Source organism: Notothenia rossii (genome assembly GCF_949606895.1).
Source record: "Notothenia rossii genome assembly, chromosome: 1".
NCBI lineage: Eukaryota > Metazoa > Chordata > Actinopteri > Perciformes > Nototheniidae > Notothenia > Notothenia rossii.
In genome coordinates this window covers 83,611,500-83,626,018 of record NC_136912.1, presented here as the reverse complement: position 1 = coordinate 83,626,018, position 14,519 = coordinate 83,611,500, and the positions used below count along the sequence as shown (strand labels likewise).

Genomic DNA, 14,519 nt, shown 5'->3' with positions numbered 1-14,519 from the left:
GTGTGTGCTCCGTGTGTGTGTGTGTGTTCTCCTTGTGTGTGTGTACTCCGTGTGTGCGTTCTCCGTGTGTGTGTGTGGTCAAAAACTGTATGGTCTTCCGGCGGAACCTCTCACCACCAAACATAGGTTCCTACCTTTATACCCACAGATGTTAATTGGCTCCTACATTACAATAAGTTAAATAGAAAACACATTTTTACATAAAATATTCCGAGAACCACCAAGGGTTCAAGGTCTGTTCGTGTGCTTTTCTGGTGCTTAACTGGTTCTTCTCTGTTTTTACAAGTGTGTGGTCGCGTTCTATTGACTTTGCTCAACGCTACTGCTTGTTACAATTTGTATTTGACGTACTCGCCATTAACTGTTATTGCTCAGGTTAATCTCGCCCCCTTCTGACGTGAGCGTGGAGTATTGGTTCTTGCCGGGCAGCCGAGTGGGGCCAGCTAAGAACCGGTTTTTGGTAATGAGAGACGGCTCCACTGCGGTGGAAACAGGAAGAACCAGAGCTAAATCAGGCTCTAGCCCGGAACCACGCTGAGCAGGAAGCCAGTTGCAATATTAGATTATAACAAAATAGACATTGAAATGGAATCGTGGTTAGAACGTAGCAGCACTACAGCAGGGAACGGAGAACAAAAGAAAGCCAAAATTGAGCCAACAAAATGCCTTCAATACCAGGAGGCGTATGCTTTGATGGGATTCACGTCAACAAACAGCAACCCGCCTCAGACATTGTGTTTTTTCTGTGGGGAGAAACTAGCCAACAGCTTGATGAAACCAGCCCATATCAGCACACCAGGGAAACTAAAGACAGGGAGGAAAAACACAGGGAGAGGGACCAGACAATACACAAGGAAGAAAACATGACAGGGAGAACCGAACAGGGATCGTGATACCCTCCTTTCAGACGGCGGGTGTAAATATAGTTGCAAGCTTTGGGACGAACTCCCCTCTCTCCAGCAGAAACAGGAAATGCCATAATACGAAACAACGTTTTCAAATCAGCATCTCTTGGATGACAAATATCAAAAATAAAACTCTAAAAATCTTTTATTGCATATATTTTTTGTTAACATATTTTTGTTTTAAAATCTGATGTTAATAAGCCGTTTAGTTTTTAGCAAAAGTCTGTGTAAATATACACAACTTTTACCATTTTCTAGACTAAACATGAGTAAATGATTTTAAACAAATACGAGGTAACCATGAAGTTGTTAAAATCTGTATGATATTAAATAGCTCTTGCTGTGCAGTTTATCAGTGAATGTTTCGACGCAACTGTTTGTAAACAGCTTGTTTCATGACGGACAAACACAGTGTTGGGTCCTGTCAGGTGGAGCAGCAGGTGAAGTCAGGTGCGATGCAGACTCGCTATTTGAGGGCTTGATAACCCACTATCCCTCCACACTCGTTGGTTTGGAACAGCACTTAATGTGGCGGACCCTCTGCGGGAACGCACAAACGGAGGGGTAGTGTGTAGGGGTAGGGTGTAGGGGGCGGTTTGGAATTGGGCCTCTGTATCAATTATCTTTCAGTTTGCTTTATTGAATAAGAACTTTGGACAACACACAGTATAGATGGTTCCGTCATTTATTAATTTAATAAAGTTCAACCAAGGTAATTTAATTAACTTGCATGAATAATACAAAAAAAAGTAAAACATGATATGACTGAAGGCTTTAACATTAAGTGCACTGAGCGGTGCAGCGACAGGCCAGGTGGGCTACTGCTGTTTCCCTCAGGTCAATACTCTTCTCTGACATGCTGCTCAGACTTCCAGACATGTTAAGGTTAGAATCTGCAAAGAGGAGAGTGTAAAGTAGTTAGGCATCATAAAATATAAAAAAATGTGTTGTAAGACAGCTGTGATTTCTTGCAGACTCACCAAGGGGCAGGCAGTGGTATCCAATAGTGACGGGGGTGGTCCTCACTGGAACGCAGCCGGGCAGGCAGCGCAGCACGGGCTCAACAGAGTAGCATTTGGATTCCTGGCCGTAGAGCATCACCTGCTTCTCCAGCTTCACAGATTCAAGCTTGATGTAACACTCTGGAAAATATTAAAAAAGTTAAGCACTGTACATAATAAGGACACAAGAATAATAAAAGGAAAATAAAGATTACAAATGAAGGATAACTCAAATTGTTTTTAAGGTTTGAACTAAACAGATATTGTTGAATTATATACGATAGGCGGAATAGAGGTATTATCATTGAGTTTTACCGGAGGCATCACGGCAGCTCTTTCCAGCCACCACCCAGGAGTGAGCGTAGCTGACTGCGTCCTTGGTCACGCGTTCGTTGGGTGTGCGGAACTCCTGTCTGATTTCTCCGTCAGCCTTTCCACAGAGTCCACAGGTCTGTCCCTTCATCCAGTCCACAACTTTCACCTGGGGAAATAAACAGTTCAGCGTTTCCTCCCTCAACAGTATAGAGATTAATACATCTTAATCTTGATGATCTTTTATCACCTTCAGTACGTTCTGGTCCAGGAAGACCTCCTGGAGACCGTGGCTGGGAGCATGGAGAGCGATGCCCTGATCTCTCTGTCTGATCTGAATTTTGCCTAAAAATGAATGCAAATACATATAAAATTTGATTTTTAACTTTAAAAAAATGTAATAATATTAGTATGACAGTTACATTTGAGTCCATAGAAAAACAAACCTGCGGGATGCTGGTATGGCAGGTTGCTGATGGGGTTTTCTACTCCGTTGACCTTAACCATGATAACGTTGTCCTTAGGGTACAGGTCCACATCACTGTGTGAAGACAATTGAAATACATGTTTCACAGTCATTGCTGGATCTTGCCTTTTTGTACATGGACAGATCCTACACTTTAGATATAAATAAGTGTTGTCCTCACATGTCTGCGATCTTCACATTGATCAGGTTCTGCTCCTGTGCTTGATCCCTCTTCAGCAGAACAATGAATTTAAGTTCTGAGGTGCAATCCTGAGCCAAAACCTGGTTGCAAGAGAGTGGCAGCTCGAGCTTCAATTTCCTGTTGTTGAATGTGATCAGTGTGTCCTTGACTAAGGTGCACTCAGCTGGAGGAGCCGGAAGAAAAGATAAAACAGCAAGTTAGCTTTTCACTGATCAGTCTGGCTATTCAGTAAAACCTGTTCTTCAAAATATTTTCACCTGCGTTAGCCTTGGTGAAAATATAAGAGATCTGCTCAGGCAAGTTGTCCTGGTAGAGTTCCAGCTCAGCAGCGGTGTTTCCAAATGGCAGAGAAAAAGGGAGTGTCACGCCAAGTTTGTAAACTGTCATCTGTAATAAAAAACCAACAAAGCGATTTAGTGTTTTCATACAAACTGGGAGGCAAAATATGATTCAAAAAAGTGTTTTGTGTGAATGATGGGCAATAAAAGTCGAACCTTTGGTGTCTTCATCACAATATTCAGGCTTTTCTCAGAAGCAACAGCCACAGACAGTTTAATCTCATTGGCAATATTTTTGGTGTTGTCCAGGTTTACTCCGTATTCCTTAGCAATGCGGGAGATGTACTCAGAGATCCTATAAGCATAAAGATTATGGTTATTTTCGTGTTTAAGTAAAGAATGTAATGAAGTTGAAATGTTGCATTTCAAATAAAGTTTCCCAGAGTACGTAGGAACTCATTACTCTGTTTTTGAAATGTTTGAAATCTGCATAAATGTGAGACTTACTCCTTTGCGTAGCGCTTCAAGCTCTTTGGAAGTTTCTCCCAGGTAACCTTCACGCTGGCTGCAGGATTTTTACTGACTACACCGGTCTCAGCTGTGATCTCAGCTACGTACTCTTTGCACTCAATGCCCCAGGCAACCTTGGCCTAGGTAGATTAAATGAGTTAAAATCTCATGCATCACACAACTATTGCCTAATCATAAAATCAATGTGTTTACCATCAGCTTGTGTTTGCTCAGCATGACACCATCGGCACAGATTCTGTAGTGGTCCTCCTCAGCAAGGTTGGCAAAAATGAGCTGAAGTCTGGCGGTAGCTCTGTCAACGTAAGCTGCGATCTGGTATCCCTGAACCTTGCGGTCGGCCCTCACAGCGCGGATGAGGATGGTCACAGCAGGAGCGACGGCGTTAGCGAGGTACTTGGCCTTAAAGTGCAAACAAGATATTGATATTAACGAAAGTTTAGATATATCAAACCAAAAACAAGTTTGTAATGGCTTGGTCTGTTGACTTACCTTATTGTAGATGGACTCGAAGCTGTAGGCACTGCTCTTGCTGCTGGCACGAGCGGTGGAGAGGGCATGCTGCAAACAAAGAAACCATTAAGCACAAGACTTGACGTACACAATGTCTCTGTCTCATTAATCTGATAATTACCTGATGGACATGGTTCTTGATAAACCTCATCTCATTCAGTTGTTGCTGCAATAGACAAATAGAATCATTCGTGCACATACTTTTTTTTAAACGTGCTGTATTGTATATGTTCATAGGTAAAGCCAACTTACCTTATACAAGGAGCTGGACTGGCTGGAGGAACTTCTCTGTCTTTTTGATGCCCTGCTGAGTGGAGAGAGAAGGTCCACCATCTTGCTCTTGCGTTCAGAGGAGGAACTGGAGGAAGACTTGGATGAAGACATAGATGAAGCAGATGATGAAAGGCTTGAACGAGAGCTGCTGGAGCTGGATGAAGATGATGACCTTTTCTTCAGACCAGGAACCAAGATTTTCCTCAGTTTCATCAGGACGTTCTTGTCCTCGACAACTTCCTCTTCCTCGCTCATGTTAATCACTTTGATGATCTTTTCTGCTGCTTTTTCTCCAACCTGAATCTCAATTTCAATCTTCTCGATGACTGGTCCGTCAGCTGCAACCAAATTGATAATTACATCTGTTACCTTTTTATAAACTTCTTCAAAATACTGGAATTTTGTTGTTATCCATTTCACTTGCCTGGAGCAACCTCAACGGTGATAGCATGTTTTCCGATCATGGCGTAGAGTGGGCAGTTTCTGATGAAGGCAGCATTGCGAGATTCAATCTCAGTGCATGCCTTGATTCCGAAGGTTTTAGTTTGAGCGCACCGTTTCTTCTCGAAGGCCTTGGCCTTCAGTTGGCTGGCCATTTTACTCGGCAGATCAACGGGAATGATTTCAGATGATGCTGACTGTAAAACAGAGGGCACCAGATTAATTACAGAGTAAATGCTAGTGCTGGAAATGGTGGTCAGTAAATCAATCTCACCATGCTGTAAGCCAGAGAGGATGCCATTTTTGAAATCTTTGAAGAGAAAGTCTCCCTTGACACCTGTGTTGCCAATGCAGCTGGGATCATTGGTGTCATTTTGGCGGCTGCGAGGTCTTCCACGTTTCTTGCAACAGCATAAGTCTCAACACTTTTGGAGAAGAAAATATATAGTTAAAAAAAGTATTATTCAGAACTGGGTGATACTTGTGACTTTAAGCAATGACAAATACTTACATTGCAGAAGCAATCTTGTCGATGCCCTGAACCGGCAGAAGCTCAAGCTTGAAGTTACCCTTAATCATGTCAATTCTTAATTCAACCTTTGCGGGAACGATGGTGTGTACTCTTGCTCTTGAGAGCAGGGCAGCCTGGATTAAATCAGTGTTCACTCCCATAACTGCGTAGGTATGCATGGAAACGCTGCAAGGGACAGAACATATTGATTTTAAGGGTAGTGTTCATGAATACATTTATTTTTCAGAGTAAAAGTGATGAGAAAAGTCTTAATCATTGCTCAAGTAAGCTACACGTGGATTACCTTGGAGTAATGGCAGCCCTGATGTTGATGTCGGACTTCAGAAGCTGGGAAGCATGGAAGTTCGCAGGCAGAGCTGGTAACACACTTGCTGAGACTGGAAGAAAACCAAACATTTTCAGTATCAATATGAATAATTTTTCCAAATCAGCAACAGTTAAGATGAACAACTGCAATTTACATTCAACAGATGCAGCAGCAACGGCAGCAGTATAGAAAGCGAGCTCCATTGGCAGACCAACTGCGGTGGGAATGATGCGACGAACCTCAGCAACCAGCATTGGTTTAGCGTAATGCACAGCGAAACCTCCCAGCAGATAATCCAAAGCCTTCCTGCCAGCAGTCTGAATTGCTGGTCCATTAGCGAGCTGTCAACACAACATTGTCATAAGACATTAGATATTAAGTTCATAATACATTTATTACTAAGCAGTCATGAGTACAGTAAAATATGCATTACCTCGATAACCTGATCAACAATGGCTTTGTTAAGGTTGACAAATGCAATTTCCTGTCCGAAGAACCTCACATAGATGGAGGCTAGGGGCTGGCTGGAAGGCTGAGCCCTCCAATCAGAAAGCTGTGTAAAGGAAAAGGTAAAATTCAACAGAGTATAATACTTCTCTTAATAAAATGTGCAATCATAATTTGTACTTATAAAAAAAAAAAAGTTCAGTGTGATCTGTTAAACGTACAGCCTTCATAACGCGTTTCATCTTGGTCATTCTGTCAGCATTCGCAGGAACATCCTTGATTTTCAGAAGGGCCTCTTGCACTCCCTCAGTTCTCACTCCAACCTGAGAAAAACAGCATTTAAAGCCTTAGTATTTTTACTAAGCACATGCTAGATACATTAGCCTTTTGTTGTGTTAACTAGTGATGTAAGACATATTTGTCATACCTCAAGAACATCAGCATAAGCTCCTGCAAAGTAGGTACGAGCTTTGGCCACAATGGCTCTTGGCAACAGAGTTGCAGCATCATTAACATAGAAGGCGCTGGCAGCAGCACCGATCATCCAGGGGCCTGCAGGGCAAAGGAAGAAAACCATCAAATAACGTATTTTTCTCACATCTCTGACGGCAAATGATTATCCTGTTATCAACTTACTCTGGTAGGTATCTGCATAGAGGGCTTTGCTGTAGCGGTAGCTCAGTCTTTCGAATTTGGGGCTGAGGATCTTCACAGCAACGTTACAGGCGGCAGCACTGCAAGAAAATACAAACATTTATTTGATTATTGGTGCTAACATAACGAAATAATCTACAAAATACATATTTAATGTTCTTACACGGAGGCAAGATCAGGAGCGGTACTCTTGGTCATGGACTTCATGTAAGAGTAGACAAAGCTAGCGATCTGTAGATTTGTTTCTTTGAGGAGAGCATCAGCAAGAGTAGTCACCAGACCCATGGGCAGCTTGCTCTCAAAGAGTACGATAGCAGTGACCATGCGGAGCTCTGGGTGGAGAGTCTTGTCCATGAACAGCTGAACAGCCATTTCTTGGACCTAATCACAAAGATGATGTACGTTATAAATGAAACTGGTTTTCACTGTATTCTTATTAATAATGGAAGGAAGCGGAAAATGTAGTCTCACCATCTTAGGCTCCCTCTTAGCAATGTTCCTCAGGGCCAGAACGGCATCAATGTGAACTCTGAGAGGCAGAGAAGCAGCAGCACTCCCAAAGCCAGGCAGGAGCTTCATGATTGTCTTCAAACTGCCAGGATGTCCAGCGTTACCCAGAACCTTGAGAGTTATGATGAGCTCCTCAATTTCACCTCTGGCAACAGCCTGAATGGCGAGTTCATGGATCGGCTGTGGAAGGGACAGAAAAACATTCATATCACAGATGTTTGAACTCAATTGAAGTTATATATTACACATGGGAAAATACAATACATACCCTAACAAGCTCAGCTGGGCAAGATGGGTTCTCTGCACAGTATTTAGCAACAAGGGTGCCGTATCCAAGCATGGCAATCTCACGCAGGATTGGGTTTCCTTGGATCTTAGCGTTCATAGCCAAGCCCTGAATAGTGGTGTAAATAAAGAAGTGATTATACGTCCCAGTACTCACATCACTACAAATACAAAATAAAAACTTAAACGTTGACCTGCCTCGGCCAGCTTGATGGCTTCGAGGTCTGCTGTGACCATGTGAACAGAGGCCAGCAGGGCTTGAGAAACTTCGGCAATAGTCAGCTCTCCAGCAAGGAACTTCTCCTTGATGAACTTCAGAGTAACATGAGTACCAATGGCAGGGATGGCATTCAGGATCCAGTGTCTGGGAAAAAGAACGATATTAATATATTTTCCACCGCACGTTGTTTTTATTTTGAATGTCTCTTCTCTAAATGATAGTTACCTGTAATCGTCTCTGTTTTTGTATTGAGTCCAGAGGACCTCAATTCTCTCATTTCCGGCCAAACGCAGCAGCTGGATTAGTTCAATGAACTTCAGTGGGGAATCTTCATGCACCTTGGCAACATTGAAGGTAACCAGGTGGTGCAGAACCTCAACAATCTGTCAGAAAAAAATGATTTCCTATCCTCAATTTGTTGCTACAGGATCATTTCAACAACATTTGAAAAGGTGGAATATTTCCTGGAGTACCTGAGCCTCAACATTGCTGATCCTCAAAAGCTGGATGGGAATCTGGAGAAGCTCACTGCCAAACTCGTACTGCAGGGATCCACGGTGAAGATATTCAGCTCTGATGGGCTCCACTGGGGTCTTCGCGGCCTCCAAGAAGGTCAGCTTTTGCCTATAAACATATATAATCACTCCATCAACATGCATTGTGGCTCTTTTCGAGGAGGATAGTGTGGTAAACACTTTAATTGCATTATTTCTTCTTTCATTCAAACGCATACTTTGACTCCATCTGGGCAGCACCATTCAAGATGTTGATGGGTGAGTACTGGATTAGCTCTGTAACGGTTGCCTCCAAGATGTGAGCACCTGTGGCTGATGGCTTCAGGACGTAGTTAAAAGCAGCGGTTCCCTTCAGGGTCTTTGCTCTCTGCATTCAAAAGAAGCACAACGTCATCACACCAGCATTGCACATGAGTGTAGTAGAGAGTATGAAGCCAGTGGGAAAAGTGCACTTACAGCCTCACACTCAGGGCATCTCTCTGTGTATGCCAAGCCGATATCCTTAATGATTCTCTCCTGGCAGTTGTTCAGGTCCTTAGTCTTGGTCAACAGGATGCGCTCGGCCTTTGCGTCCTCACTGATGACGTAGTGGGTCTTGCACACACCCTGTACACCAAGCTAGTGGCAACAAAATCAGTTTATTAGTTTTGGTATTCCTTCCTTTTGTTAGCTTTAACTCTATGAAAATTAGATATCAGTACCTCTTGCAGCTCATAGACATTCTGCGTCTTCTTGATGTTCAGCTGGAAGATGTTGAGGATTCCTCTGTGGACATTCAGCACAGTGGTAGAGATACCAGTTGGTGCAAAGAGTTTGCCGACAACACCGTTGGCATACTCAAACTTGATGGGTGTCAAGAGCTGAACAGCCAGGGCTGAGGTGAGCTTGGTGGCTGGGGTGAAAGAGTCTTTCGGCCAGATGCCACTGTACTCAAATATTTCAGGGTCTTCAAGCTATAAAGGAGTGAGACAGTTTAATACATTGTGAGCATTGGATTGGAAAATCATTTTTCTGGTGCATACGTTATACATAATAATGAAATTGTTCTTTAACATTGAATTGGTTGTTACCTTCAGAATGAAGTTGTCATCAGACAATGCACTGATCATAACTTTACTAAGCACTTTCACTCCAGCCCGTGCTAGACCCTCCTCAGGCAGTCCCCCCATAACAAGGGCTTCATATTTGAAGACGTAGGTCTTCCCTGTGGCCAACTCTGGAACTGTAATGACAGACCAGAAAACCAATTACAGATTGCATTTTTACTTCAAAAGTTAAGAAATAGAGACTTTTTATTTTTATCCAAAGAATCCTAAAAGGAAAAAAAGATCGCAACTTACCAAAGTTCACTTGGTAACCAGCTAGCGAAAAAGAGAAACAATGTTATTTTTGTGTCTATTTTTCTGCTTTACCATTGGTTAAAAAACAACAAGATTACACGTTCTGTAAAAATGTTTGTTTATTTTCTTATTTTTATCCTAATAAAAAAGAATATTAGTGGAGAATTGCTACAATGTACTCATTAGGGCATCTAAACAAAAAGCAACATTTTCAGAAATGACATTCAATTTAAATTTCAATCTTAGTTGATGACATTTTAAATAGACATTTACTCACCGGCAAGAGCCACAGTTAAGGCAAACACAAGGACCTTCATGGTTAGAATGTGAGTTATTGCTAACAGAGGCTTTCTTTTTAAAGGCAGTTTTGCTGATTGTGGGCCAAAATCGAAATGTATCATTAACTAAATATCAGCCTGATTGTCATTAAAGTTGCCTTGCCCTGACCATGAAAAGTAAACAAAGTGAGGGTGACACAAATGGAAAATGTCACGAAACAAGTTGTTTTGACCTGACTGCCTGGAACAAACTGCTTGATGACCAAAATCCGAAGAATCAATTTTAACAGAAAACATTTCAAGCTGTTTTATACTATTTTATGGTATCACACATTTTAATACATACATCGCTATATTTCACTAAAATGTAATTTACATGTTTTTTTATATGTTTTATTAAAGAAATAGCTTAAGTTAAACGTAATCATCCAATGACTTAAAATCACATAAATGATTAATATTGATAAATAAAAGATTATTGTAGAATGCTTTTTTTTAAATGGCTTTGGTTGCATACATGTCAGTCTTGTATAAAATGTCATTGTGCCCTGCAATTTCATCACACTACTATCAGCACGGTCCAGTAACTGTTGACTCTCAAAACAAAAATCCACCATTTGTTTACTCAGCTTGCAAGATAGTATAAATTAATTATACACCCAAATTAAATCAAACTCATGACCAGCCTGTATAGTTAAAACAGGTTATTAATTTGGTTTATTTTCCCGATTTTTTTTACAGGCATTTAGTCTTTTGGAAACATGCATATTAATTAGATATAAGGCATGGCCAGATTGTATTTAAAACAATTACATGTATGGAGTAAATTAAGATGTTCTGCTAATTATTCAGGCCTTAATGTACAGTATCATACATCATAAAACAATACATGTATCTAAAGCGACTGCTTTCTAAATAATTGCGTCAACAAAAAAAAATTGTGTAAATATATTGCATATTTAAATACATTATTTGTATGATTATTGTTTTATCAAATCGTTCTTGTTTTAATAAAATGAATGTATAACAACCTTGAATAACCTTGAAGATTGTATTATGTTTATGTATACTCTAAAATAGAAGGTGGACTAAAGTTCATTAAAAAGAGGTGGGTCAAATTATAAAAATATTCTTTTTAATCGAGACTTTTCAGTATAAAACAGCATAATTTTCATAGGAATATTTATATAAAAGAGCATTGTAAGACCCCTGTTTTGTCAAGTTTTTGGTATGTTTTTCTGTAATTATTAAAAAACTGAAAAACACTTAAAAGTGCAATCTTATTATAATTCTGGTTACAAATCCAGAGAAGTTGTGTCCTACTTGTCTAATGTAGTAAATAGGCCTTCTAGTCTGCATTGATTTGAGAGGAACATTGTTAACAGATGTGGAAGAAGTACTTAGAGCTTGTACTTAAGTAAAAGTGGAAGTGGAAGTTCCAGAGTGTAGGAATACACTGGATATCTGGTAATAAGGATAAGCTAAAGTCTTATTTAAGTGTTGATTATATCGCAAATTATTAAACACAATCTGCAAAGAAACTTAAGGGACATGATTAACCTCTGAATGTAGTGGGGTAGAAGTACAAAGTAGTAAAACATTGAAATGCTCAAGGTAAGTATACGACAACCTCGCAATTGTACTTAAAGGTCACATGTCATGCTTTCCCGGTTATTACCCGTCCCCTTGTGTGTTATGAAGGTTTTTCTGCATGTAAACGGTCTGCAGAGTCAAAACCATAGACTGTATATATAAATGGACGTAGGGTCCGTGACGTCACCCATAGGATTCTGCAGTTGCCGAGAAGCCCTTAGTAGGCGGAGTTGGCCACTAACGGCTCGACAGTGACGTCAGAGTTCAACTCCCGCCTTCTGTCGGGACCTGCTGCCACCGAGCTGAAAGTTCCAGAGCTAGCTGAAGCTACCAAGCTAAGCTAACATGCTCCCCATCTGCAGTGCACACTGCCGTGGCATTTTACGTTTCTAAAGTAAGCGGACATGAAACTATTCAGCAAAACTATAAATAATAATCTAAGTTATTGAGTATTTAGCATAATACTTCAGAATCTTAAAATCCCTTAACGTTTGTATGCAATTGTGCTAAAGTCAACACTGGAATCAAGCAAATATTAATATGTTTGCATGACATTAGTTATTTATATTTTTATATCACTTAATTATACGTTTAATACATTTAAGTCAAGCTAAGGTACATGTGATGGTAGCTAGTTAGTGCTCTTACCTGTGAGGCCTCCTCCAAACAGCATAATAACCAGACTGTATCATTAAAACTAAGTACCAGATCTAGATCCTTGACTTTAGACAAACAATTCAAAAGACAACATGTATTTAAAGACCAATCTTTATTTGAATGTGCCTCTTATCCTGATATATTAGTTATACAGTAATAGCATTGACAATCTAAAAAAACTGAGCAACTCAACAGTCAACTTTATGTTTCTTATTGTCTAAAGCATTTTGTAATTTTCATTTTCCCCCTCTCATATTCAGTGTGGACGGATTGAGACAGCGTGGTGTCCAGAAAGCTGTAGAGACTTCAGGGAGAAACCTCCGTGTGATGGACGTCCTGTCTGTTTGTTTGGCCCGGAGAGGACTGAGGGTCTTTCCTCTGCAAGGAGGACCTGGTCTGATGGAGGAGCCCATGCTGGGCAAAGCTGATACCAACTGCACAGGCCTAGTCTGTCACTTTATTTGACTAAATGTGTTTACTTTAATAGTTTTACACCTTCTGTCCATATGTGCTTTTTATTTAAAACATGTTTGATTAAGTTTTGGTTCACATTTCAATAAATTGTATTTGTATTTGCATTCCTTTCGTCCATTATTCTTACTGAAAATGTTAGATTACACATTCACATCTGACTGAAGATTGGCCCCATTTATTTGTGACGTTGCAAACTCTGCGGTACAAGGCACAAGTGATGTGAAGCTGATAAAGAGAGGCAAATAGAAATAATCAGCGCATGGAGTGTAGATGTGGAAATAGGTGCATTCGATCAGCTGACTGTTTTTACAATAAAAGTAGTTTCTTAGTGTACTGGTCTTAAAATCTCATAGCATCAGCTTTTAATGTTCCTCTTGGATGTTCTTCTTGACCCTCAGAGAAGGAGAACATTTCCTGTCTTTCAGGCATGTCCTTTCCTAACAAAAATTACAGGAAACATAAAACATATTATTGCAGAACAAGTGTGTTATTTGTTTGTGTTTAGGGGCTGTAGATATAATTATTTTGTAATTGTAATGTTTTTTTTTTATTTCAACAGTGAGCTACAAACACAATCAGATTATGAATGAAAAGTATGAAGTTCATCAACATTGAAATATATGTTATTATCAAAATAATATTTAACTGTTATCAAAACGTAGTGCAACTGTAGACGCTTGCTCTGTTGTCTCACTGAAAGAATCACTTTTACCACTTTTCTCACTATGTGTTAAATATCTTTGCCTTCAATACATTAAATTAGAAAGCTGACAAAATCATATTGCTTGTTAACATCTAAATGCAACTTTTTGCACAGAAAAAACCCTCAACTTCACTGCTGTGTAGGGGATCTAGTATTGTTTAATGGAATGTATATCAGTGTATTAAAGTCAATACTTCATTTATTTAAACCAATATCTTTCTTGATTCTTTGTACAGTATGAAAAAAATAATATTTGTACCTGTGCTGAAGTTCGCTGCTGTGAGGAGTCCAGTTCTGTCTCTCACTCTCTAATCTCTGCATCACCTGGACACCTTAAACAAACAGATATATATGTAAAGTACCATGTGTACAAACAATATAACTGATTATCTTCTGTTGAACATGTTGGATTGTGTATTGTCCGAGTCAGGGTCCTTTTTATTTTACTGTAACTTTGGAAGTTGTGTTACCAATGCTTGCTGTTTATTTGATACCCATATGGTAATGCAATTAATAAAAACAACAAGTTTTGGGTTCGTTCTTCAGATGACTGTGATGTTAACGTTTAGGCTCAATAATGAACTCCAGCTCAACCAACCATATTGTAATATCTAAGTAATCATCTTGAAATATGACATTAATAATTGTAATATACACACATCTTATTGTGAATTTGATTCCACATACACTACTTCGACATTAGCTTGTCTACATACTTGAGCATAACCAATTTAAATTAACCTTAGTGATGCATACACTTCCTACCTAAATAATAATAATAATCTCTCTAAGTTACAAGGATGACCTTATTTTATCAACCTCAAACAGAAGCCGTTTGTTGTACATTATTATCCCACTTAACACTTGTCTATTTCGTTTTAACGTTTATATAGTCTATGATTTTAACTTGGAGGCTACTATTAGCATCGTTAGCACCGATGTAGCTACCACTCGCTTACACGCTAACCCAAGCCGTAACATTAATTACGTAGCTTATTAAAATCATTAACACATAAATAAGTACTCGAATTTCACTAACTGCAAAACCGCATTCATGCACCGTTTGTTTCAACCGCAGAGCGAGT

At 39.8% G+C, this 14,519-nt stretch overlaps 1 protein-coding gene across 1 annotated transcript; it reads right to left on the bottom strand.

Annotated features, from left to right (window-relative positions):
* Positions 1 to 1,576: 1,576 nt before the first annotated feature.
* LOC307015099 (vitellogenin-2-like) lies at positions 1,577 to 10,040 on the bottom strand. Its single transcript, XM_079643492.1, has 34 exons — positions 10,007 to 10,040; positions 9,730 to 9,750; positions 9,460 to 9,611; positions 9,091 to 9,342; positions 8,846 to 9,007; positions 8,608 to 8,756; positions 8,348 to 8,498; positions 8,100 to 8,257; positions 7,853 to 8,018; positions 7,638 to 7,763; positions 7,331 to 7,549; positions 7,023 to 7,240; positions 6,842 to 6,939; positions 6,633 to 6,757; positions 6,427 to 6,528; positions 6,192 to 6,311; positions 5,913 to 6,099; positions 5,735 to 5,828; positions 5,431 to 5,616; positions 5,194 to 5,344; positions 4,903 to 5,116; positions 4,458 to 4,816; positions 4,327 to 4,371; positions 4,185 to 4,253; positions 3,888 to 4,094; positions 3,672 to 3,814; positions 3,381 to 3,519; positions 3,144 to 3,273; positions 2,866 to 3,049; positions 2,665 to 2,759; positions 2,469 to 2,563; positions 2,222 to 2,387; positions 1,886 to 2,047; positions 1,577 to 1,798 (listed from the first exon to the last, which is right to left on the bottom strand). Exons 3-34 carry the CDS (start codon positions 9,556 to 9,558, stop codon positions 1,686 to 1,688), a joined length of 4,884 nt encoding a protein of 1,627 aa, XP_079499618.1. The 5' UTR covers positions 9,559 to 9,611; positions 9,730 to 9,750; positions 10,007 to 10,040; the 3' UTR covers positions 1,577 to 1,685.
* Positions 10,041 to 14,519: the final 4,479 nt, after the last annotated feature.

Coding starts and splice junctions, on each gene's coding strand:
- LOC307015099 (XM_079643492.1), bottom strand. CDS start 9,558: ATGGGGGGACTGCCTGAGGAGGGTCTAGCACGGGCTGGAGTGAAAGTG. Junction 6,529..6,632: donor CTTATGCTGATGTTCTTGAG/GTATGACAAATA, acceptor TGTTTTTCTCAG/GTTGGAGTGAGAACTGAGGG. Junction 2,048..2,221: donor GAGCTGCCGTGATGCCTCCG/GTAAAACTCAAT, acceptor AATATTTTCCAG/AGTGTTACATCAAGCTTGAA.